The sequence below is a fragment of the Heliangelus exortis genome, chromosome 1 (assembly GCF_036169615.1).
Source record: "Heliangelus exortis chromosome 1, bHelExo1.hap1, whole genome shotgun sequence".
Classification (NCBI taxonomy): Eukaryota; Metazoa; Chordata; class Aves; order Apodiformes; family Trochilidae; genus Heliangelus; species Heliangelus exortis.
In genome coordinates, this window is record NC_092422.1 from 89,933,141 (window position 1) to 89,958,739 (window position 25,599).

At 39.6% G+C, this 25,599-nt stretch overlaps 2 protein-coding genes and 1 long non-coding RNA gene across 4 annotated transcripts in view; 2 read left to right on the top strand and 1 right to left on the bottom strand.

Annotated features, from left to right (window-relative positions):
• Positions 1-614: 614 nt before the first annotated feature.
• RIPPLY3 (ripply transcriptional repressor 3) lies at positions 615-9,639 on the bottom strand. Its single transcript, XM_071753345.1, has 4 exons — positions 6,521-9,639; positions 5,547-5,616; positions 1,937-2,004; positions 615-808 (listed from the first exon to the last, which is right to left on the bottom strand). Exons 1-4 carry the CDS (start codon positions 6,619-6,621, stop codon positions 661-663), a joined length of 387 nt encoding a protein of 128 aa, XP_071609446.1. The 5' UTR covers positions 6,622-9,639; the 3' UTR covers positions 615-660.
• Positions 1,395-3,341, top strand: LOC139800417 (uncharacterized). Its single transcript, XR_011727744.1, has 2 exons — positions 1,395-1,917; positions 2,743-3,341. It is a non-coding gene; the product is annotated as an uncharacterized lncRNA (long non-coding RNA).
• A 2,911-nt stretch (positions 9,640-12,550) lies between the features above and the next one.
• HLCS (holocarboxylase synthetase) overlaps positions 12,551-25,599 on the top strand; it is a 114,318-nt gene continuing 101,269 nt past the window's right edge. The window contains exons 1-4 of one of the 2 annotated variants that reach the window (XM_071753286.1): positions 12,551-12,816; positions 16,342-16,494; positions 22,073-22,235; positions 23,968-24,905. In XM_071753286.1, coding sequence (XP_071609387.1) covers positions 12,586-12,816; positions 16,342-16,494; positions 22,073-22,235; positions 23,968-24,905 — 1,485 coding nt within the window. In that variant the 5' untranslated portion in view covers positions 12,551-12,585. Of the gene's footprint in view, positions 13,238-16,341; positions 16,495-22,072; positions 22,236-23,967; positions 24,906-25,599 lie in introns of both variants that reach the window. The other variant, XM_071753294.1, reaches the window with a different exon arrangement.

Sequence of the window (25,599 nt, forward strand, 5' to 3'; positions counted from 1 at the left end):
CTCTTTTCTGACTAGAAGGGGGAAATCTGATAATAATAGAATGAAATAACCCCAGATAATATGACAACTGTCATTTAGAACTTCTTTGGACAGGGGTTTATACTGGAATATCTCCTGAAATTGATTAGGTCAATGTTACACAGCATTTATATCAGAATAAACATGTCTTATGAAGCTAAGAAGCAGCAGTCTTTCTATATGAAATAATTCCGTACTTGAATTCTTTAAAATGTTGTGTTTCAAAGCCCTCAGGCTATTTTAGGGTTGTACATTATGTTCTTTTGTCCCATAATCAGTCCTATTTTCATTTTATCAAGTTTGCAAGTGTAAAAAATTAGTGACCACCTAATGCTAGTGTTAGTGCTCTTAATGTTCTTATATTCCTCAAACCAACTCAATTGAAAACATTATAACTTTTTGTTCATCTTCAGGGTTTTATTTTAAAGTCTCTCAAAACACAGAAGGATTTATTTTTAGTTTCCAGATGCATTGACTCATTCTCCTTGGTAAAATAGTTATAAATAGTTTTCTTTTGAGCTTTGATGTGTTTCTTTGTTCAGACAGATGTTTGTCCATAGGTTTGTGAGAGCTCCTTTTTTACTTCTTGATTTATTTATTTGTTTACTTATTGGTGTTGTCAAGGCTGACCATAGTTTGTTATTAGGCTGAACCGGTTTCTTCTTCGTCCTCCGCAGAGTCAGCATCATCATTGTAGAAGTGAATCGTAGCTTGTACCGGAAAACTTGCCAGAACCTTCTCTCCAATGTTACTAAGAAACTTTTGGGATTTAGACTTGGGCAAATAAAGTCTAATAAGAAAAGATTTTAACAGAAAAGGTGAAAGTATGTGATGCTTCCCCAGCTAAGCTAGATTGAATATCAAAACCTATTTTTGCCTTTCTTTGGTGAGAGAAAATCCTAGGGTTCCTTGCCTTTTAAAATAAAAGTTGCCAATTCAAAGGTAATGTTGATTTTAAGTTAACCTCAGTTGCTTTGTGCATATTGTATATTAGAGTTATCTAAGGTGCCACCCTGATAAAGTGTTGCCAGGGCAATGATGCATGCTTGAGATTGATTGGCTTTTAGCACCATTCAGAATGAGGTGTCCTGTGCAACTGCAGGAAGTCTGAGGAGTATTCTGAGATTCTGGAATTCAGATTAAGACACTTAATTAAGATTCATATGAGTTGCCTGTTGCATAGAGGTTGATCTTAGTGGGTTTTGTGTCTCCAGGTGGAGTTGTGCACTGATATTTATTTTAAAAATCTTAATGTTTTGTATAGAAATAATAAATGTCTTAATTTTAATTTCAGGTTTTCGCCAGCTTTTCCACTAAAGCAAAATATATGCAGTCTGTAAAAATATGTGTTTGGTTTTGTGTGCATATGCATTTTGACAGTGATAAAGATCACACAGAATTTAATCTTCTACAATTTTTATAACAAACAGTGCTTATAAAGTAGATAAATATTCTATTAATTAACCTCTAAACACAAGTTCAAATCAGGAGTTTCTGCATCTGCCTTAATGAACCTGAATGTCAATGAAAATCTTTATAAACCCCCAAGCACAAAAATGGCTTTACCCAAAGATCAAGTTTTATTAAAGAGCAAATTTAGGCAAGCTTGACACAGATCTCTAACAAGTCCCATTCCACTATCAGCCTTTCACATTACTTATTTGGGCTTATCATATTAATAAACAAATATAAATTAGATGAGGCAGAAGAACATTGCTTATTTTAAGATTAATTTCAGCCTGGGCTGAAAAGTAACCATTTTTTTTCTTGTGCAGGAATAAAAATCTATGGAGCCTTGTGAGTAGTTAAACTGCATTCCTAGGAAGAGAGACTCCAGAGAAATTCCTTCCCATGAAGGAATATCTATTTTCTTGGAAGGTGTCAGTTTTCCTGTATCAGGTGATAGGATTTAACTCACCTTACTGGATGTTGAAATCCCAGTGCTCCTTTTGATCTAAAATGTATTAGTTGACTGTCCAGTTCTGACTGTATAGAGAGATATATTTATTATTTAGAATGGACTAAAAATGAAGATTTCACTTTTTCTTCCATAAGTAACTAAAATTTTAGAGTAATGTTTTGTTTGCTGTGTTGTGTGTTGCTTTACAGTAAGTACTTCAGTTGCATGTCCCATAGTTGCACATTTAAGAAAGCATTTGAACTTCTATGTTTTATGAACCATAAAGCTGTGAAGCATTGCACATTTTGCTTAAGTTCTTCTGGAATATCTGTAGAGATTGGTAAACTAATAACACCACTGAATGGAAGCCCAGTGATTGGAAGAAAATTGATTTTCAATCAGTTTAAAGGACTGGGAGGTTAGGATTTTGTAAAATACCTCTCTGACTACACTAACCAGTAGTTTGGAGGTGTAATGTTCAAGTCACCAAGGTGAATTGGTAACCAAGGATTATACAAGCCCATTAGAGACCCAAAGAATAAAATCAAAAGCCAACTGGCATTGCATATTTCTATGCAAACAGCAATAAAAAAGCAAAAGCAAGCATTTTTGATAGAACAGACTAGGTAGCAAAAATTTTTTTTAAATATCAAAACTAAATTTAGGCCAGAATGAATTCCTCCAAACTAAGGCCATAAAAAAAAAAAAAAAAAAAAAAAAAAAAATTATTAAATCATTATTAAACCATTTAAGGATTATAAACATGGCATGTAAACCTGAAAGCATCTCTCAAAGTCACTAAATCCCATCATTTAATCTTGTAGGCATGGAATGGATTCTTTCCCATTTTAAAACAAGAAGAGTTTTTTTCTTTCCATGTGATACAAACTTGGTGTTGCATAAAATAGATTTATCATTGCCATACTAGAACTTCTAATGAATAGAATCTAGAAACCATCCACTCTGCTATAAATAAAGATGACTTTTGCCACTGTCAGAGCAATTCATCCATCTTTCTGAGGAAACAGGCTTCAGCATGTATATTCTGGTGAGCCCCAAAAAGCCCTTGGGCTACAGACTGTGCATGAGCTCCTACAGAATTCTCTCCGTACCTTTTATGTTGGCCTCTTTCTCTCATACCCACCTGTTTGTCTTGTTGCCAAAATTATTTGTCTTCAGGCTGTTTCGTTAATTTGGGGGAGGCGGGGGTGGTGTGTTTGTGGTGTTGGGTTTTTTTGTTTGTTTTTTGTTTGATTGTTTTTAATTCTTATTTAATCAGGAAACTCATTTACTTTGTTTTCCACAGTACCCAGTACTCCTGATCTGGCTGAACATTGTAGATGTGATCATATTACCTGTGTTAAATGCTATATGTAATTCTTCTCCTTTCATATTTGTAATAAAATTAATATAATCCTTTAAATTTTTATTGACCTGTATTTCTACCATCTTCTCATTGGAATACCTATTATTTTTAAATAACTCTATTTGTAATAATACAGAATGATTAAATGCACATTATATGCTTTTTCTTTCCAGGCTCTAGCGTAGCATTTCTGGAAAGCGATACCAATAAAAGCAAAAGAATTGCAAAATCTAACTCATTTGTAGACAGAAAATGTTTAGTATTAATTTGAGTTATGTTGTAGATATGGCAATAGTAAGTTTAAATTACATTTAGTTTTTTTTCTTGGAGCACAAGTAACAATGTATTGGAACTTAGGTAGTAGGAAAGGTGTTACTTTTTATATAAGGAAAAATGTATTATGGACAGGTAACTACAGGGTATATTGTAACACATCTTCTTGGCAATAGAGGTGAAATTATTATTTTAAAATTTTTAACCTGTAGTTTTCTTTTTTAGCGCTTTGCTTGGCATCTTTCAGTTTTCAGGTTATATTCTCATATGCATATTCCTAAACATTTCATAATAATGCAGACAATACTGAAACTTCTATTTGCTTCTCTTGCTGGTGTTTGGAGTGTCTACCAATCTGTAAATTATTGGCATTTGTTTATCCATATTGCAGAAAATAAAAGTAGTCAGCATGTAACTAATTATCAAAAACACTGCTCAACCCATCTTTGACAGCCTTCTGCTAGAAACCTCAGCAGCTTTGCTGCAGAAGAAATCTCTTGGTTTCCACAGCTGTGGGATGTAGAGGTACATTATTCTTCCCACCTAAGCTTCACAAAGTATCCAGTTGTGATGACCCTGTTAAAAAGCATATGAAAGGACTCCTAAAGCCTTTCTTCAGCCCACATGTGGTTCTGAGCCAGAGAGGCATCTAGGATGCTGAAGTGGTGTGGATGGGCCATAAGGTATGGATGAGAAGGATCTGAGAAGCTTATGGCAGGAAGGAGAAATGTTAAAAAAGTGGAAACCAACTGCTGCAGTTATACTTGCCTTGAAAAAATGCCAGGCTGTTAACATGAATGTGGAAAAGTGGGTACAAGTGGGCAGAAGCCCAAGAGTGAATTATAACTTTTGAGCTAGTTTAATAAAATTTTCTACAAAAACAACCTCAGTGATAAATGGCAACTTCCTGTCTTCAGAAATCTTAGTGTCTTGAAATCATTACTCCTCCTCCTCCTCCTCCTTGTCAGCATGCACTCTCATGAAACTAAGACTCATCCTTAGCAAATTAGAAAAAAAAATAGAAGCAGGTGCTTCTACAAAGTTGCAGAAAAAAGTTCTGCAAAGCTGGAAGGTTGCTGAGACAGATGTTCAAGCATTCCAAGGTGGCTGCTGCAAGGAATGTGTCTCTGCCTCAAATCTGTACAGCTACAATCTCCATCTTCAGCAGACAAAAATTTCAAGGTAAAAGGGTGTTGCATGTGTTAGAACATAGTTGAAATTGTGAGTCTTAAAAGACTTGTACTAAGGAGAGTTGGTATCTTAGCCTGCTGAAGTTTAAGATGTAACTGTGCATTGGATGCTCCAAAATCTTTTGCAAGCACTTAAAACCAAGCATCGGAGTAGCACCAATTCAATACATTTTTTGATGTTCACAGCTTTGGGACCTGTGTTGAATCTGTTCCAATCTCTATTTTTGTTCTTTGATCCTAACAAATATTCCTACAGGAGGAAGTAAGAATAATAATCCTGGTGTCTTTCAATGTCATTGGGCTGTAAGGGTTACCTTAAAATCCAATTCTCCATTGGTTTCCTAGCTGGCTTAGCTATAACAACATCCCTCCCCACAAAAACAATCATAAAAATTTAAAATTTGAAAGTATGATTTTTAAATTTTATCTTAAAGTCATGTTCACTCAAACTCTTGCTATATACAAAATATCACACACAGACTAGGCCTGAAAATTTCAAACTGAGGATGTTCTTATTTTTGTAATTAAGCAAATAAAATCTGCTATTAAAATAAAGGTGTTTATAGTAAGCAGTGCTTCCTGCTGTTCTGTAATAATGATAACGATTCTATATCTGATACAAAATCAGAGATATTCTTAACTGTTATCATGCATAAAACACTATAATTTGAACCATAGTTTCTACCACTGAAGAAATGCTTTAAATAGTGAATGAATAGATGACCAAGCCTGTGTTCAAATATTTTAGATTTCTGCAGCTGTTTTCTATAAGGATTATTTTTCAAGAATTTATTCTCACCATTTGTTGATTCTCTGTCATCTCAGTGTCTCTAGCTGTGACCATCCAGGGCCTCCATAAAGCAGGGCTGCTGAAAGATGAAGATAGAACAGCACTCCCACAGTTAATTCTTTGTGGTAACATCCATATAGTACATCACCTTTTTTTATTAGATTGTGCTGGCATCTTTTGTAATAACATAATTTTTTTCTTTTCAACGCATTTTGATTTGGTAAGTCTGATTTCTATGGCAATATTAGTTTGTCTGCTGTCTATAAGGTGATTTAAAAAATCAGGCAACAGCTCTCACATTTTTAACTGATGTGTCTTTTCCCTTTAAGATTTCACAGCTCAAGGTGACTGCATTGAAATCTGAAAGATGATGTATTTAATGCTCAAATCTTTCTATTTAGGCAGCACTGCTGCAAAATCAAAACTAATGCTTGTTGAAACTGTGTAAATACAGATTCCATGTCCTCACTGAATGGCTGGTTATTTATTGAGTCAGCAGCCCCAGCATTAAACTGACATGGGCAATCTCATCTGAGAAGCTTAAGAGAGCCTACACAGTGGTGGATGCTACATTTGCTTAATTTGCTGTGGGGGAGCTACAATTATGGATGCCCTTTTTAACAGTACTTTTCCTCTCTGCTACTGTGTAGCAGATCCATCAAGTTGAGGAAATGGAAAAGGGCCTTCAGATATGAAAGGTGAATAAGTTTTTTTAAATAATAACCGCTTATAGCAACTGACAGGAAAGTTCTTTCCACTGACAGGAAGATTCTGAAATATTTGACTGAGAAGGAGAAAATATCAGCAAAGAAATAAAATACCCGTTCCAACCTAAAAATTTTCAGAAATATATTTTGCCCTTTTCTTCTGGAAACTCTTCTCTGTTGTCTATTCAATGCCAAAACCATTACATCCAAATGATACTTGCAGTCAGATTTTCAAAAGGAAAGGTGCTGAAAAACTTCTGCCTGTGCCTGCCTTACCTCTCTGGGTGCTCCCTCGGCCGGGGACGGGTGCCCTGGGAGTGGTGACAGACGGGTCCCGTTGCAGCCTGGAGCGGGAGATCTGCAGCTGCACCCTCCATAGCATTGGATGCTCTACAGCCTCTGGCAGGCTGGGCACTTGCCTGGGCCTTTCAGCCCCTCCTTTATCTTAACTCCCAAAGAATACTTACCTAAAACAAACACAGCCTCAGGTAAAAGAAAAAAAACCTCATTAATGAGATTTCTTTTGACTCCGCCAAACAGTTCAAAGACAGGGCTCTGTCACGGGAAGGCTGTCCTGGGGATGGCACTGCAAGGGAAACAGAGGCTTTTTGTTAGCAAATCATATAGAAAATAATCTGTGCCCATTATCTTTCTGTCACTTTTTCACATAATCCACATTTGCTCCATAGGAAACACATGATGTAAATATTCTTTTTGCATGCCTTGGGAAAACGATCAAAATCCTGTCCTAAAAGAAAAAAAGTGTAACAGAGACTCAAAGAGAATTTGAAGTGTAAAATAATGTTTTAAATGACTGAAGTCTTTACTGTGTCATAATTTTAAAAGAGAAATACTAAAAAATGGTGAAGGTGAAAGGATCTAAAAATAGGCCTAGCGACTTCCTCAAGACTACAGGGATGTTCCTTTAATTTGATTGCTATTTGGTGGGTAGAGAAGAAAACTTATGCCAAGAAAGATTACTTTGGCTATCAAAGACTAAGGGTTATGAATCATCACTTTGAGGAATCTTTTATTTCAAAGTATGTAGCAAGTGCTTTAAAACTACAGAGACTGATTAGAAAGAGACTTCTTCCAAGGTTTCTTCCCATCCATAGCCTGTTACATTGTACAAGAACAATTTATTACCTGATGAGTGACATTATCTGATTTTCATTGTTGTGGTTCATTGCCACAGTTCACTTTATTTCCTTTATTTCCAACAACTGCAGAGATGTAAGAGGATTGTAAGAGCCTCAAGTGGAATTCTCTTTCCACTGATGTTGTTTACACAATGACATCAAAGAGAACACTCAGCTCCCAATTATTAATTGGTTTCTACTGTGAACTTTCTTCCCAGAGCAAGAAAAATGATTTTGTTTACTAAACATGGACTGTCCATTGATTACTTAGTACGAATGAAATTCCTCCTATCTGACTTAGCTGAAGGAACCATCAAAACAGTCAGTTTGAGAGGACACTGAAATTCTCAGTGGGAATCAGGTCCCCCCTTAACCTCTTGCCTTACCTCTAGGCTTACCATAGCCCCTATTTTTAAAAAGGTGAAAAAGGAAAACCCAGGGAACTGCAGTCTGGTCAGTCTCATCTTTGTGCCTGGCAAGGCTCCATAAAGACCTCATTGCTGCCTTCCAGTGGATGAAAGGGTCCTACAGGAAACCTGGGGTGGGGCTTTTCACCAGAGAGGGTAGTGACAGGACAAGGGAGAGTGATTTTAAATTGGAAAAAGTTAGATTTATGTTAAATAATAGGGAAAAAGTCTTCACAATGAGGGTAGTAAGATACTGGAATAGGTTGCCTAGGGAGGGTGTTGATTTAATTAATTTAACTCAATAGTTGTAAGGGAAGTGAGCATTATACAACTGATGTCTATTATCCTCATCGTGCTATCAGACCTGTACATGAGGATAATTGACTTATACCTCTGTATAGAATCTGCCAACATAGATATTACTGTAGGACTAAAACCTAAACTACTAACATTCAGCCCTCCAGAAGATGTAAAGTTACCTTCAATTAAATCTGTTGATATAACCCTGCAAGACCAAATTTATTAAAAAATTTGTGAACATATAATTTTGTTAATGAAGCTATAATGTAATCTAATATAATTGTATGTAATACTGTAGAAAAAATGTAAGTTAATATTACATTATTACAAAATAATCAAAACACACAAGTTTAACTGGCATTTTAATGGAAATCATTAGCTAAAATCAGGTTGCAGATCTGTGGAAAATTGTTTATTCCAGTAAAATAAACAAATAAACACAGCTGTAGCATCACATGATCTCTAGTTTTTTAGTTTCTAAAAAAAAAAAAACAAAAGGCAGCAGTTAGGCCGGTCACAGCTGCCCAGTTTTAGGAGCTATATTACTATATTACTTTCTGTGATATACTTAATTTTAATATAAGATTCTGTATTTGGTAAATAACATTGAATCAGAAAACATTGAACCGATTCTGTTACAACTGCTCATCCATTTTTCCCAGAAGGCATAATACTTCTCAGACTTCCAATACTATCTGAGAATAACTTTGACAGACTTGATTCTTAAAGAGATGAACCATAATGTCTTGATTTTAATTGGAAGTTTTTTCTATCATTGTGGGAAAACTGTTTTACTCAGTTTCCTCATGAAAGCACTTGTACATTTGCAAGAATAAAGACTGTTTAATAGAAATTGGTATAGTTGAGGAAGCAAAATAGCCCTGCAGAATTTATAGTTTTGGATAATATTTAGTATTGAACAGCATGACGTAGGCATTCGTAGCCACTAATGGCACGCAAAGCTTCTCAAAGAGAAGTAGTTGGAAAAGCTTTTAGGGAACAGAGGGAGGAGGAGACTGAGCCATTCACAAGGCACAGCAAGTCCAGGCTCCGAATATTCCTTTAAAGTCAGAAAGAGACACTTGTCTGTGCTGAGGTTACACGGTAGAGTTGGCTCCCTGTTCGGAGTGTCACTCTTTGGGGGCCGTCACGTGGACTGTTTAAAGAGCGAAGGGAGATTTACAGCCCTCCACCCAACTGAAGCTGGCAATTTTCTCCCACTGGGGGAATATTCTCAAGCTTGCAGGTGGAAATTCAGAATTTAGCCTATTCACTTTCTTCAGGATGCTTCAAATTCTCATTAAACAGTTTCATGTGTGTGTGTGTGTTCAGCGTCTTGCAACATCTTTCTGTAATCTTTCCTCTATGACAAAACTCCAAGAGTTCTGGGAAATCTGAAGGCTAAAATTACTCACTGTTTCTTTCCAAGGCTTCCTTCCTTCCACGCTCCAATAAGGAGGAAATGACTGAAATATTTATTTTAGAGTATCTATTTTGGTAAATTTCCCTGTGCATACAAGGCCTTGGAGTCCCAGTAATAACAAAAAAAAAGAAAGCTACCCAGTCTAAATTCTTAACCTTTTAAGCAGAGCTTCTCATGATTAATGGTAACCTACACTACAATAAGAACTAGAAAATGTATAGCAAATCTATGGCTTCAAATTACTGTAATTGAGACTGTGCTGACATAGAAACTTGTAGAATCTTGTCTTAAATAGTGAGTGGTCTTGCCTTTATATTTTTCTTCTTTAGACTCCCATGCATCATGAAGTTTGGATGCAGTTTTGTCATTTACTCATAAACATTTCCAGGGCAGGGGAAACTTTAAAAGCCAAAAGGATCAAAATACATCTGACTGCATTTGATTCCACTCAAGGATTAAGCAAAGCGTGTTCTTCATTGTGGAAAGGTTATACAAACAGTTGTGTTTTGTGGTGTGCTCCAAAGGTTGGCAATGTGTGTGCTGCTGAACTGTTACAGAGAAAGTGAATTCCCAAGCTGAGAGATTTCTTTCCAGGCTGTATACTTTGCTTGTTTTCTTCCTTTTGATGTGCCTGAGTAAGTATTTTGATTTCCTGCATAAGATAAAAGTCACACAAAGGAACAGTGTAAAATGTCAAGCTAGGACCACTGGAGACTTTGTTCTTCTCTCTCTCTATGACATACAGGATACAGCAGCAGCACAGGGCTGGTATTTCTTAAGCCTGAGATGGAGGGTTGTCTAAATTATTTGACCCTCAGGTGAAACTGTCACCTGTTTCTGCCATGCATTGTGGATATCAAAATTATGGCAGCCATTCCTACCATTTTGGATAGGCTCCTGCTATGGGTGCAGATATAAAAAAGTAAAAATATCCGCCATAGCACTGGTGGTGGCTTTTTCATATTGATGTGTGCCTCAAAATGGGCAGGGCCAGTTTGTTCCACGTTTAGCTATAGTGATAACATGTTGGTTTGGAAATCCATTTAGGAAACTGCTCTTTTAGAATACCTATTCTAGTAAATTTCCAAGCACATACAAGGCCTTGAGGTAATAATAGTAATAGTAATAGTAATAGTAATAGTAATAATAATAATAATAATAATAATAATAATAATAATAATAATAATAATAATAATGTGGCTTCATGCCCTGTTCACAAATGATTGTCATGGTCAGCTGCAACTTTAATGTTGGTATCACCTTATTTCTTCTAGCCTTCCTCCATTTTTTATCTTGCCTTTTGTTTTTTCCTTCCTTTTTTCACTCACTCACTAAATATTTGCTAGGATTAGGGTATGTCTTCTTTTCACAAAGCTTGTGAGAAGCTTCCATATAAAATGTAAAAACAAGGGCTAAGGGCCTTAAATGGGGAAGAGGTAGATTTAGGTTAGACATCAAGAAGAAATGCTTCACTATGAGGGTGGTGAGACACTGGCAAAGGTTGCCCAGGGTAGTTGTGGCTGTTCCCACTCTGGAAGTGTTCAAGGCCAGGTTGGATGGGGCTTTGGGCAACCTGGTGTAGTGGGAGGTGTCCTTGCCTTGCAAGGGGATTGGAACTAGGTGATCTTTAAGGTCTCTTCCAACCCACACCCATCCTGTGAGTCTATGATTTAATGTCTTTTGTGCATAGTTGTACCAGAGGAGTAAAGAATACTTCGTACAAGTTCTCTGCTGCATCTTCTGTCATAGCAAGTTCTGTTTGCAGCAAACAGGGCTCTTGCAAATCCTACAGTTTTACTCCTCAAGAGGCTGTTCTTCACTCTCGTTTCAATGACCAGCCCTGTGCCACTCAGACTTCATCTTTCTTGTTCAGTGAATCCAACACTGAAAACAAATGTATCAGTTTACACTCACTTTGACCTCTGGTGGCTACCTGGGACCAAGTGTGGCACCTGGCAACCAGTGTCTTCATCTGGTTCAGTGTTGGAGGGCATAGAGCTCACCTGGGGTACCACAGACCCTGAAATAAGTCATTTGACAGCGTGGAGCCATTTCTGAGGAAGAGGAGATCCGTCCCCATTGCTGCACAGAAACAAGCAATGAATATTTTGTTACCCACTGTCCTGTCTCCTGGGTATACGCTTTTCTATGAAGGTCAAATGGAGCTGACAGTGTAGCAAACCAGTCACAGCAGTGTTTGAAAACGTGACTCCGGTCCTCTGCATTGCATCCACACGGTGCAGATGACACCATGGGTGATGCACAGAGCTGAAGGGCACATCCTATAATCCCTGACTGCCACACTGAGCTATGGTCCGTCGGGACATCATTGGCTTTGGAGAGCAGAAGCTGCGGGATTCCCTGAGGAGCCAGCCGGATCCCTGGAGTATTTAAAAACTGTGTAGAGGCAGCAATTCAGGACATGCTTTAGAGGGCACGCTGATACATATTTTTTATTTTATATGGGGGGAGTGGACGGCGTTGGCAGCTGGACGCGGTGGTTTCAGCGGCCTTTTCCGACCACCACAGCTCTGCGTGGAACTGTGCCAATCTGTGGTGCGTAGGGGCGGCAGGACTCAGGCCGCACGTCCTCACAGCTCCTCAGGCCGGAACCTGGGAGCAACTAAGACGGTGCGAAGACGCAACTCCGCAGCCGGGCCTTTCTTTAAAGGCGGTTTCAAGGCAGAACGCCGCTTTTCTAAACGGCGCCGGGAGAGCTAAGAGCTCCAGCCCCTGGAGGAGGCAGAACGCAGAGAGGCGAGAGAAAGGACGGAAGCGGGGTTTAAAAGCCTTGGGGCGCCGAGAGCGCGAGAGCGCCGGCCAATCAGAGCGGCCGTCCGGCTCGCCCAACCGGCTCATCCCTTTCCCTTTGGAGCGGGAGGGGAGGGGCGGGGCGGGGTCTTCAGCCGTTGGGAGGCGGTGAGCAGGCGGAGGGGGCGTGACCAGGGCGTGGTCTCCGGCCGTTGGGAGCCGTTGGGCGGGAGGAGGGGGGCGTGTCCGGGGCGTGGTCTCCGGCCGCTGGGGGCCGTTAGGCGGGTGGAGGGGGGCGTGGCCGGGGCTGCCGCGCGCGCCATGCTGATCACGCTGTGTTACCTCTACCTATGGGCGCGCTGGGGGCCTTGCTCGGCCGCGTTCATCCGCCGCACCGTGCGCCGCCTCCACCGCTCCCCCTGCTCCTTCACGTTCTGCTGCTGCGCCGGCTCCGCGGCTGTCGCAGGCCGCTGGCCGCGCAGGCCGGCGCCGCCCGAAGAACGAGTGTGCCTCACGATAGGGAACAAAGTCTTTTTCACCGACGAGACGCAGGTACTGCCCCGAACCGCTGGGGATAGGGACTGGGAGGCGCTTCGCCCGCCGCTGCCGCCTGAGAGGCTCGGGCGGGGAAGGCGCCCTGCCGGGAGCGGCCTCCCGGGTTACCGTGGCAACGGCGAACCACCTTCCCCGCCGGGCACCGGCGGTGCTTTGCGGCCTCTCCTTCCCCTCCCGCAGCGTCCGTGGGGAAAGTGGAAGGCAGTGGTCGTGGTGGTGCTGGCGGCGGCTGCCGTGGGCTGTGAGGTGGCGGAGCCCGGCGGGAGAGAGAGGGGAGCAGCAATTGAGGGGCTTGGGGCTGCGCCTTCTCTTCGGAGCGTGTGACAGCGGGCATATGAGTGGCCGGCTGGGGCTTGTGACTGAGAGAGTAACTCGTGGAGCTTCTTTACCGGACCTGTCACAGCCCGGCTTGTTGGGGGTAAGGCTTCTGTGAAACTCGGGTGATGGCCTTGGTAGAATATCTTGCTGCACTTGTCGTTGCCACTACTGCAGCTTTATGGCTTAGGAAGTGGGTTGGGGAGTGGTGGTTTTTTTTACTATGCGCTTTCGAAATGCGGCTTTGTGAGCAGAGCTGTGGCAATAGAACCACTTGGCAGAACTTGTAAGTATTTCCATATTAGCAACATATTTTTTTAGCATGTACATGGCTTTAGTCTGAAAATGCTCACCGTGCTTCTGCGTTCAAGAGTTCTGTCGGAGGTTTAGAACATAGATGAATCCAAATTGAGCTTTTGGTTATGGGAAACTGCATGCTTCTCCCGGTACAAAACGGTGTTTCAAGTGAGGAAAATGATATTAAAAAAAAAAATAAATGGTGAAAATTACGTTTTTTGCAAAGGGACAGTGAGAGAGGAGGATGGGGTGAAGCTGGCATAGCTCATGAGAGTGGAAAAGCACCGTGCTTCAAAAAGTTTAATGTGCCATCTCATGAGGTAAAACTGAAAGTAATCTTGCTTCTGACCCTCAGGGTTTAGAACTGAAACTCTTCTGGCACCCCCTGCCCCCAGATAATCTGAATTATTTAAATGACTGTTGGATTTGTCTGAATTTGTAACTAAATACCAGAATTTGTAATATTATCTGTAAATACCTTCTTGACCTCCTTTTTGCTGATGATTACATGTCTTTTTGTGGAAATTATCCCAGTTGTTACACACTTAACTTAAATGGACATTATTAAAAGGTATTTATGAAGCATCTAGTTGGTTATCAGCTCCTCTTTAAGAAGCAGAGACACTTTAGCATAAACTCTTTATGTAAAGAGGATGTTTTCAGTCACATCACAGGATAACATGCTAATGGAGTTTGTTAAAAAAAAAAATCTTTGCTATCTGAGCAGCAGATTATATCATACTTAAAAGTAATGGGTGACAGTCTCAGAATCTCTCACAGGGAAGTTAAATACTTAATTCACCTATTGGTAAAGCTCTTAAAAGCAAAACTAAATAATTGCCCATGTGTTAGTTTGGCTTTGGTTGGTCTGGATTATTGTTTTGTAAATTGTATTTCTACTAATTTATGCTATTCTTAGACCCCCTTCTGGTCATTTCTGAAATAGCTTCTCAGTCTTTTGCACAGTAAGCACATTTTTTTCAGTTTGCAATCTTATTCATGCAGAATGACATTATAAGCTTGTAGTTTATTTGTGTTGGGAGTTGGGAAGCCCTTTGGGGAACTGTAGTTTGGCTTGAAGTTTGGCATAAAGTAATTGTTACTACTCAAAATCTTTTTCTCTCTTAAAAATATGTGTCAAAAGCTACCAATTGCATTTGACTCTTGAGAATGAATCCCTCTGGTTGTGTCATATATGTGCTCTGATCTGGTTGCCTTACTGATAGAAATAGCATCACCGTGGAGATCTGTACATCAGCTGTGGCCACTGCGGAGAGGTGTTAACTAACATACTTCTTTGGTTTCTGGGAAGCTAGCTGGGCTATGTGGCTTTCCAAGAAGGAATAACTTTCTGGACTGTGTTCAGTAACTTCATTAAGATAACAACAAGTAATAAATCGTAACCTATAGAGGGTTTTTTTGTTTCATCTTTAATCAAATTGTGTGCTTAAGGTAATATAAAGCTTTATCAGTTCAGCTCAGCTTCCTGTGGTACCTCTTGCAGCTTCTGTGCTCAGGAAAGCTGAACCAATTTGCAGTTTATCCCCGTGGACTTAATGTTGTGCAGTTTTCCTTTTAGGTGTGGAGAGATGTAGGAGGTCTCTTACGTTTTCACAAAAAATCACTGAAGGTGTACAAAGCATGTGTTTTTTGTATAATAGTAGCATAGTATCTATTTCTAATGTTTGCCACTTTAAAGTATGACAGAAGAATTAAGTTTAATGCAGTATCTACATTGACGAAGTGGTTAAAAAAATGGTGTGGGATCAGATTATGTGTTGAGAAGCTTTGAGTTTCTTAAGCCTGTTGTTTGATCTACTGATTCTGGCTATTGAGCTTTATTTGCTCATTTGTGAGGACAAGGAAGGGACATGTTTTTATAATTTAATCAAAGAAACTGTTGTACAAAGGTGTCCTAAGCAAATGGAATACCTTCTGGACACACTTATTTTGAATGAGCTATTTCCTTAACTCTAAACTTAGAGTGACCTACTGAATGAGGAGCTGTGGTGCAAATGCATGAGGAGTTAATATATTATTTTTTTCCCCAAAGTAGTCTCTCATTTTATTTCAAATGTTTTTTTACTTCATTAACTTTTTAAAGCATTTGTCCTGAGGTGGTACATGTCCACAGAATATAACTGTCTTTATATAACTGTCTTTATGAAGGAAATCTTGAAACTTGGTAAATTAGGTCTAAAATTTAGACCTGTGTAAGGTGTATTTCTTGGATCACTCGGGGCTGATAGGTTGGTTGGTCTTTTGTCAGCTGGGTATAAGGTAAGTGCGTGTGGCTTAGCAGTGGGACTCTGTTTTCAGGGGGATTGTTTCCCATGCAGAATGAATGCTCTCTGGGGTACCATCTGGTTGGAGGGGCTGTAGTGACTGCCCAGGCAGGTTCTGTGTTGGGACTGCTTTCTCTGTCTCTGCCAAGCAGCAGACAGTGCCCTTCAGCCACCAGAACTGAGGCCAGGTGTTTGTCTAGTCAGGGGAAAAAGGGAAGGAAGAGAGGAAGATGCAGGGTAAACTGCAGTGTGAATGGGTGAGGAGGATCGGGTCAAATAAGTGATGTTGCCAGTGGCAAATGGCCCACAACAGTCACAGTGCCAATGGCATAGTGGTCGTGTGACCTGCTCTCTTGTACACATTTCCTGTAAAGCTGAAAGCTGAAAGCAGAGTCTGAATTGGCTTAAAAGATTGGATTGTCACTTTTGGTTTTACTTTTAATGAAGTACTACTTAATGGTTCAGACCTTCCTCCTTTTTTCCTCAGGGGGAGCCTGAAATGAAAGAGACCCTTCAGGTGAGGCTGAAGGATCAGATTTGAATTTAGGCTGGGAATAATTTAAAAATGAATTATTAAATCAGATCCCTGCTATACAGACTTATTTTTGTTTCCTTTCTCTTTCAGTTTCTTGATGACTTAAACAGATGGAGTCTACTTCTCATTTCTCCTTTTATATGGCCTGATAAGTTACTTAAACCAGAACATATAGCTTTTGTGACAGAAAGCATTTCAGCACAGACAGATAACTTGCAAAAAATACCTGGCTCTTCAAAAGAGGTAAGTAGTTCTCTTTGTTTCTTGCATAGAAAGTAGAACAGATGGGTCATTTGGTGAGAATAAAACTAAAACACTTGAAAGAAAGAAAATAATTGGCAGGGTTTTTTTTATGTCCATATAGTGTTATTTGGAATAAAAAGATAATCTCTTCATTAAAATTAGTCCCTGTTAGTATTCTTGTTCTATTCTGTGCTTCAAATAAACCCATAGACATTTTACAGAGATTTTTTTTTTTTAAGTTGCACACTTCTCTGTCTGTGAATGGGAACTGCAGAATGGTGTTGTGACTTTGTATAAGGCATGTATGGTTATATACTTTGAAAAGGAGAAAAATGCTTGAGAGCTGTCATACTAAGGCAGATCAGAAGTCTGCTTAGCTCAGTATTCTGTCTCTGATGCTAACCAAAACACATGCTTCAGTAAGAATATACAAAGCAAGCATATGTTAAGATTTCTATAAAGCTCTTCAAGCCTCCAAGCAAGTGGCTGTGAGAAGTTGCAACTGAGATAGAAGTCTCCACTTGGAAGCTTCCTTTCATAAATACAAGTTAAAGTATCATTACACATTTGGAAACTTTTGTCAGTCTGCAGAAGTAAAGCCAAAATCAAGCTTTTAATCTCCTTGCTTTTCTGTGAAATGCAGTGGGGAATAGCAACATTTCTTGGTTGGAATTTTATAAATTGTATTTACCTTTTAATGAGTAATACTTACAAAATGTTTTTGAGGCATCCAAAGATACAAATTAAGCTATTACTGAAATCCTTATGGCAAGCAAACTTAAAAATATTAATGTCCGACATACTTTAAAGTCTAAGAAATGCCTTCTCTGCTTCTATATTGAAAATGCAAAGACGTGGATTTGTGGATTTAAAATATGATGTTCTAAAGCTTGAATATCTGAACATACAGCATCTGTAAACAGATGATCCATAAAAACAGTATCCAGATCCTATATAAACCTACTATACACTTGAGATGTATGTCTCTCCCCTGAATTCGATTGCTTTTATAACGTTTTGCTCAGATGAGGGATGTTGCTGCCTAGGCATCTCAGCTTGGGTGCAGGTCTGAAGGGGGAGAAGGTGTCTAGCTTGAAGCAAGAGATAAACTTGCTTTACAGGGAGCAAAAATCTTTTTAGTGGTACCGTTAGTCATAGCACCTTCCTCCGACAAGCTTTCAGTTGTTGTGTGTGCTCTGTGCTCTCTTCAGTGAAGAGGACAGAATGAGCTTCACTATTTACTGGAAGCAGGAGAGGTGGAAAGACATGCATGCTAGGATATGTATCACTGGGTAGGCAGTAGTAAAACCTTTGACCTGGTTGCTGGAGTGCCATAAAGTAGACAGAGCCCTCTCATTAAACACTCTGTGTCACAAACTAGGATCAGCACCTGGGGGCAGTTAACTGGGTGTCTTCCTGAATGGCCCCTTCATAGCTTCCTAAAGGACCTGCTTTTTGGCATCAGGTTTCAATCTCTTTTTTGGAGCTGAAGAAAATCTGTCACATAAACAGCTCCTTGCAGCCTGTCCAGTTCCTTGCATGAGGAACATATATTTTCCAGGTCACTTGTTATAGGAGATGATCTAGGAGTTGTCTGTTGCAGGGAACATTGAGAGAAGAGTGATTGGTAAGTAGGCTTATCTAGCTTGAGTGCAGAAATAGAAAGACAGATTGGGAATAGAATTTTTAGTACTTTCACCCTCCATGGCAGTGTCTAAATTCTAGAGTGGAGCATGCTGTTGGAGCATGGGAGGCTTTGCCCTCTAGAGGAATGATGTCCAGGTGAAGTGCTGCATTGAGCAAAATCTTTATCTCCATGCAGCTCAGAGTGTGAAGGGTAGGGATACTAGAAGCTTGTTGAGATTTTTTCTGCTGAAGTCTTCTGACCCTTCTTCAACTGGCTTCACGTTTCCTTGGAGAACACAAGGAGACACATTAGCTGTTTTTGTGTTTTTATTGCCTTTGATGTGAGACTGAATCCATCGGTATTAGCCCAACTTCTAGGAGATAAACTAGATAGGATACCTGTTGTGCTGTCTGTGTTGCCTCAGAGTGCACCAGGGGAGTGCTGCACTGATTCAGACAAGGTGAAGGGAGAGGGTTTTTTCAACTTTTCTTTTGTTTCTTTGTTTTGTTTTTAGCAGAGAGGTCCACAGAAACATCTGGGTTCAAGCTCTATTTTTTTGTACTTTCGGAATTTATTCTTTGGCAGAGATTTTTAATGTTGGTTGTTTTTTTCTTTTGGTTTGTGTTTTTCTTTTTTCTCTTTTAGAATGGAAAACATTTGCATTCTTGTGTAGGCATTAATAATTAATTTGATTTATCAAGCTCAAAAAAGATAGTTCAGGCAAAAGACTGAAAAGGGCTGCTGGTTTGTTTTGTTTATTTTTCTTCCATGTAGGTGTCACTTCTAGCAAAGTGTTTTTAGTTCTGCTACCTCTGGCAGCCAGCTGATGACATAGGCAGGGGTGGTAAGAAGAGATTGCTCCTGTGACCTATGAGAATTTCCAGACAGAGAAGCCATTCTTCATAGGGCTGTCAGTGATCTGTGACTGGTTTATGTTGAAACGGAGATGGACCCAAAAAGCAGCAGGAGTATAAATAATTTCTTATCACTACTGGCCTTTGATTCCATATTTTTACAGATTTTTGATAAAGATTTCTAGTCACTGCAGGAAAGCTTGGCCTGCTTCAAAATATTCTCTGAGGCAAATGGATTGTTGCATGAGCAGAATTACAGGTCATATGCTTTAGCAACAGCCTTACTTTGTGAAGTTCTTTTGTGTATTCACTTTATTTGCACTAGACAGCAATGGCTTCTTTTTACTTGTTAACGTGTCTAATATTTTACTGGGTGCCATGCAAAAAAGCTCAAGAGTGTCAAGAGCTTTGCAGTTTCCAGGTGATGTGGGTGTTACTTGTTTGTGTCTGTTCTCTGAGAAAGGGAAGATATCTAAATATTAAAGAAAAGATATATAAATAGAGAGTACCCAAGAGTCTTATGTGGAGGAAAATACAGAAGGAAGCTGATATCTTGTATCATAAAAGTTCCTGCTGTGTTTGTTACTGATGATGACGAATTGCTAAGTTAGCAACCCCCTAGAGTTTTACACCTCATGACTACAGTTGGGGAATGTTGCAGCAATAGACTAAGCACAGTTGGGAATACCTTCCATCTGGAACGTGGTCGTGTTGTCCAGGTCATCACTCAAGGCAGCTGGCTGAGGCAACTCTGGCTGACATGGTCAGAGATTTCCCTAGTGACAGTAGAGTGAAGTCTGACTGATGCACCGACTACAGTGATTGTCTGGTGGCGTTATCTTTCAGAAAGATTTTTGTTTTGCTTCTGAACTAGTCAATGCTAGTGTGCCCAGAACTATATTCTGCAACTTCTGAACTGGCATTTCTTTGTGGTACAGTCATGGAGGTGACTTCAGAAGATCCTGGAAGTAGAAACCAGCTGTTCTTGCTTTAATGAGTAATTCTTCTGTCCAGCAGCTGAGGACCTGAGTGATACATTTGTTACGAATTTGAGGGCTGGTTTTTACCAGCTTTGTGTTCTGGTGTGGTAGGTTTAAAGCTGTTACTTGCCTCTTGTGTTACAGAGTTGGAGTTGAACCCATAACTTAAGGTATGCAGCTGACCCTGTGGTAAATACCAACACACTACCCACACCTGAGGGCACAGTTGCTGAGTCAAATTCAGTTCATGACTCAATGAAACTTGACTCAATTGAATTCAATTGAATTCATGACTCAATGAAACTTGAGTTTATTCACTATGAGATAGGACAGGTGATTATCCTGGCCTGAGCTGATTAAATGCATACCAGTGATGTATCAGAAGACAGCCAGCGAGTTTTCTTGTTAGGTATTCAAAGTCCGCCAGTATGAGTATGGACTGTGTGGTCTCATTTGGGCTGTGCTATCACAGAATCACAGAATCTTCCAGGTTGGAAAGGACCTCTGAGATCATCAAGCCCAACCCTTAATCCACTGCCACTGTGGTTACCAGATCATGGCACTCAGTGCCACATCCAGTCTCTTCTTAAAAACCTGCAGGGATGCAGAATCCAGAGTTGGTCTTTGAGAATGGCTTAGAAAGGAGATGTAATAATTAAGGCTCTATGAAATCTCAGTTTCTTCTTTGATTCCTTGGGGAATACTGTAATGTCAAAAGCTGGAAGTAGATTATTTTGGATATCATGTAAACCACTTTACAGCAGCAGATAAGAAGGTAGATTTAGCTGATAGTCTAATTGTGAACAAGTAGAATATCCAGGAGCTTACCTGCATGCTATGTGTTCAAAAGCAGGTTTGTTTTGGTTTTTTTTCTGACTGTGTTAAATCAGTGTGTTGCTTCTTGGGTATAATGTTAAAAGGTGAACTTCATGGAAGTGGTTTGGTAATGACAGTGTCAAAGTGCTGGAACATGTTTTGTGGCAACAGCTAATTTGATTTTTAAGTCATGAAAACAGGTGGTGCTGGTCTCTAAAAATGCCCTCACATGAGAACAGTTGGTTTGTGTATCCTATAAGGAATAAAGGCTTGGGGAATCATTCACCCAATTTTTACTGATATTTGGTACCTTATTTGGTTTTTGCTTTTGGAATTGACTCTTAAATCACCGTTTTTTTTCAGTTGTCTGGATATTGTTTTGTTAAGTACTGTTGTTTTATAGACTTTAGGCTTAAAAGGAGTCTTAAAAGTGATTCTGGCAATTTAGTATTCTATAATTCTACTAGCTACATTTTTTTTAAGTACCTGATTTAAAACTGCTTACAATCCTTGTATTTACTGGTTGAGCCATATTGTTTTGATAATCACAGAATCATCTGGGTTGGAAGGGACCTCTGGGATCATGAAGTCCAACCCTTAATCCACTGCCACTGTGGTTACCAGACCATGGCACTGAGTGCCACATTCAGTCTCTCCTTAAAACCCCCCAGGGAGGGAGAATCCACCACCTCCCTGGGCAGCCCATTCCAATGCCTGATCACCCTCTCTGGAAATAATTCTTTCCTAATATCCAACCTAAACCTCCCCTGGCAGAGCTTAAGTCCATGCCCTCTTGTCATCCTGGTAGCTGCCTGGGAGAAGAGACCAATCCCCCTCTGGCTCCAGCCTCCTTTCAGGGAGTTGTAGAGAGTGATGAGGTCTCCCCTGAGCCTCCTCTTCTCCAGACTGAACACCCCCATCTCCCTCAGCCCTTCCTCACAGGACTTGTGCTGGATCCCTTCACAGCCTCCTTGCTCTTCTCTGGACCTGCTCCAGGACCTCGATCTCCTTCCTGAACTGAGGGGCCCAGAACTGGACACAGAACTCAAGCTGTGGCCTCACCAGGGCTGAGTACAGGGGCAGAATCCCTTCCCTGGACCTGTTGGCTACACTGTTCCTGATACAGTGTTCCTGTATAATGTCCTTCTGTTGGCTATGCCTACTGTATTCCAGCTTTGATATCAGAATCCTTTGGGAAGGAAGGCAGTTTTTATTTGCAGTTCATCTTGCAGTCTTATAATGCTGTTGCAATTTTGATATTTTTCTGTAAACTTTTCAAACGTGCATATGTTTTATTTTAGATTGTGAAGTGGTCAGACTACTGTTCACCATTGGCCTATAAACCTGGTGAGCCTTATAAGCTAATTGCTGAAGCAAGTTTAGATAACTTCAGTAACCTTGGAATAGCATTCATGGAAGACAGGCTTCAAATGGATAATGGAATGGTGCCACACAAGATTGTTTGTAAGTATCATCACAAATTGTTTATAATAGTAGGAAATGTTACATGATTGCTTTAGGACTGTACTTATAGTCTTCATACTACATAAAACCTCATGCTTTTATTTTGCCGCATTGTTTTCTTGTCTCATTTCTTCCTGCCTAGTTGTGTCTTTTCAGTTGCGCTGATAAAACTGTATCTTCCCACTCTCCATCCCACCCACACCCCCCCCTCCCAAAAAAAAAAAAAAAAAAAGTGAGGTTTTTTGTTTTGGTGTAGAGTTTTTGTTTGGTTGTGGGAATTTTTGTTTGGTTGGTAGGGTTTTTTCTGTGTGGATCATAGTGCATTGTTGGAAGTCGGGCATGATAAAATTGTTAACACTTACATAGTGTGCAAGAGAGACATGACAAATGTACCTGATGTGCTGTTCTGCAAAAACATTCAGGTGAGGAGGGAATGGAAGCTGAAGTAGTGCCCCAGTCAGTTTTCAGGGTGTTTTCTGGCTCATTTTGCTTCAGGTATTGTGTGCATGCTTGAACTCCTCCAGGAGAACATGTTTATGGAGGCTGTTGATGAAGCAGTGTACGGGCTGGTAGCTGTGAAATTCTTCTGGGATGTGAAAAAATGTTACTTCATATGCCTGCTGCAAATTGGGCAAAAGGGATATAGTTTTGTGGGAATGCAAGTGTTGTTAGACTAAGAAAGTGACTAACTGGGGTATGCTGTACTGTGTGTCAGTTGACTATATTGTTAAGCTTCTCATTGAATTTCTTTGAGGAATAGTATTTTATGTGAAATATTTTCATAGCTCTGCAGCTGAAAAAGAAATACCGTATGAAAACTATTTTTTTTCTCTTTTATTTAGTTCATTCTGCAAGTTTCACAGTGGCAATAGTGATCTTTGCCCTTCTTTTCTCACTTTTATTTGCCCAAAATTTATCTTCACATTTCCATCTTTTTGCGGGGAGAAAGGGGAAGGTTTAACAGCTCTTCCCATGTGATAGTTTTCCCTTGGATTCTTAGCTCCCAAGTCTTGCTATGGGTAGGTATGTCTTCCTTTCTGCAGACTGAAAACTCTTCAGATTTTTTTTACGTACTTTTACCTGTCCCAAACTTTTATCTGTAGCCTTCAGCAAAGCAAGAGACATAGTTCAATGCCTCCATCTTGCCCAATATCATCACTTTACTAGCTTATTTTGAAATAGTTTATTTCAAAATAGCAGCAAGCAGTTTTACACCTTGCCTGTCTTAAGAGAGCAATGTTTTTCCAAAGGTAGTTCCCTTGCTTCATTTTCTTGTTTACTGGGGACAGAGGGACAGGCAAAATAACAAGCTGACAAAGTGATACACTTAGGAGAACTTCCTCACCTTCTCACCAGTAAAATGTTGTTCTGTTAAGAATACATCTGCATTCTGTACAGTAGCAATCATGTTTTACTTCTTTGCAAATATTTTTGCCTTCACAGTAAGTGTTACTTTACAGGGCACAATTGTGCCTTGTAAATATTGAGTGTTGTGCTCTCAGTCAAAATTTCCTGAAACAAGGAGTTATTAGAGAAATGACTTATGTTAAATGCAAATTTATTATGTTCTTGGTGGAGGTTAGGGTTTGGTGTGTCCAACAAGTAAAGTTTGTGCTATTATAGATGGTTTGCATTGAAATTAGATCAAAATCATGCTATAATATAGATATTCATAGTAGCTTTTTTACTATATTTTTAATAACATCTGTTTCTTATTCTTTAACTCTTCTAGCTGTACATTTACAGGAATCTACTCTGAAGGAGTTGGCACAGGTGGTACCATCTGTAAAAGAGCAAAGTGCTAACTGCACACAAATGGATGAAGTAACTCCTGCTGATTCTTTTGAGACTGCTTTGAAACCAGGATTAGTAGCAGCTGAGTCTGCAGGAGAGGAAAGTGAAGAGAAGTCTAAGCTAGAGAAAGAAAGTGAGCATGAAGATGAATCTGACAAAGAGCCAGGTGCTGCAGAACATCATCACTTGCATATTTTCAGCTGCCATGAATGCCTGCAACTTGAAGAGAGTACTATTGAAGCAATCAAATTGGCCTCTGCAGAAAACATTCCAAAACTTTCTGATGATTCCAATAGCAAACTGGAAGACAAGAATGATGACCATCTAGCAAAAGGAATGAAACGAGTGAACCTTGCTGGAAAGCCCCCAAATGTATTGATTTATCTTGGCTCTGAAACTGCAAAAGTGGAATTTGAGCAGGTAAAATCAGTCCTTCAGGAATGCATTGATGCAGACAGCTATACCATCTACCAGCTGCATGAGGAACAAGTTTTGAAAGCTCCATGGATTGATAATTCACTGCTGTTGGTCATTGCCACAGAGGAGCCTATTTCTGAGGAGTACCACAAACAATTTATGAAGTTTTTATCTAAAGGTGGGAAGATTCTAGGTTTTTCTTCATCTTTTACATTTGATGGCATACGAATAAAGAGAAAAAACAAACTGAAGAAGACTGTTCATGAATTAGTAGCCTCTAAAATGGACAGCACTGAAATTAAGTTAAATCTTTTGGTCAGTGGTGGTATTTTTGAGGAAGTGGTGAAGAAAGACACCAGCAAAGTGAAGACATTGTGTCGATTAAATAATGCTGATAAAGATGCAGTTATTGTTCATCTGACTTATGGGGACAATGGAGGGGAAGCCATTCTTTCTCAGGTACTGTATATGCAGAAGCATTAATTTGCTCATTGCTACACAATGTTGTATATTAAAAAAGTTCACTTGTTCCCATTGCATATTCTTGGGGGATGCTTGTTAAAGGGAGCAATAGGTGGATGTACAAGTGAATGTACAAGGACTCTAAATGTAGAACAGTTTTCACCTGACCCTCAGGAAGATTGAAGAAAGGTAGGGAATGTTGCTGCTGTCCCACTTCCTTGTTTTCACCATGTAACTGTATACACTTAGGTCATGCAAGATCACAGTGCGAGGTAGAAGAGAGAGAACGTTTGGGAGATATGCATAGTAAGCAAACATCTTTAAGAGCTATACCTTTCTGTCTGGTGAAAATTCTGCAGTGATACAACTGTGCATTTTGTAGATTTTTGGGAGGTGGGAACAGGAAGAACAGAGTCATTGGGAAACTCAGGGTGAAATCTTACACTGACAAGGTAAAAAAAGAGACATCCATCCAAATATATGAACTATGGTGAAGCAAAGATTCAGAAGTGGTTGTAAAATTAACCTTGCAAATAATTTAAATGTTTATTAACTCTTAATGTTTATGTGTAAGATTAAGTGCTTTATTTATTAAAAATAAGCACTTCTGGAGATCTGACTAGTGAATGAGGCAGTCCTAGCCTCTATTAAACTATTACTATTCTAGCCATATCTAGAAAAGCTGCTGTAC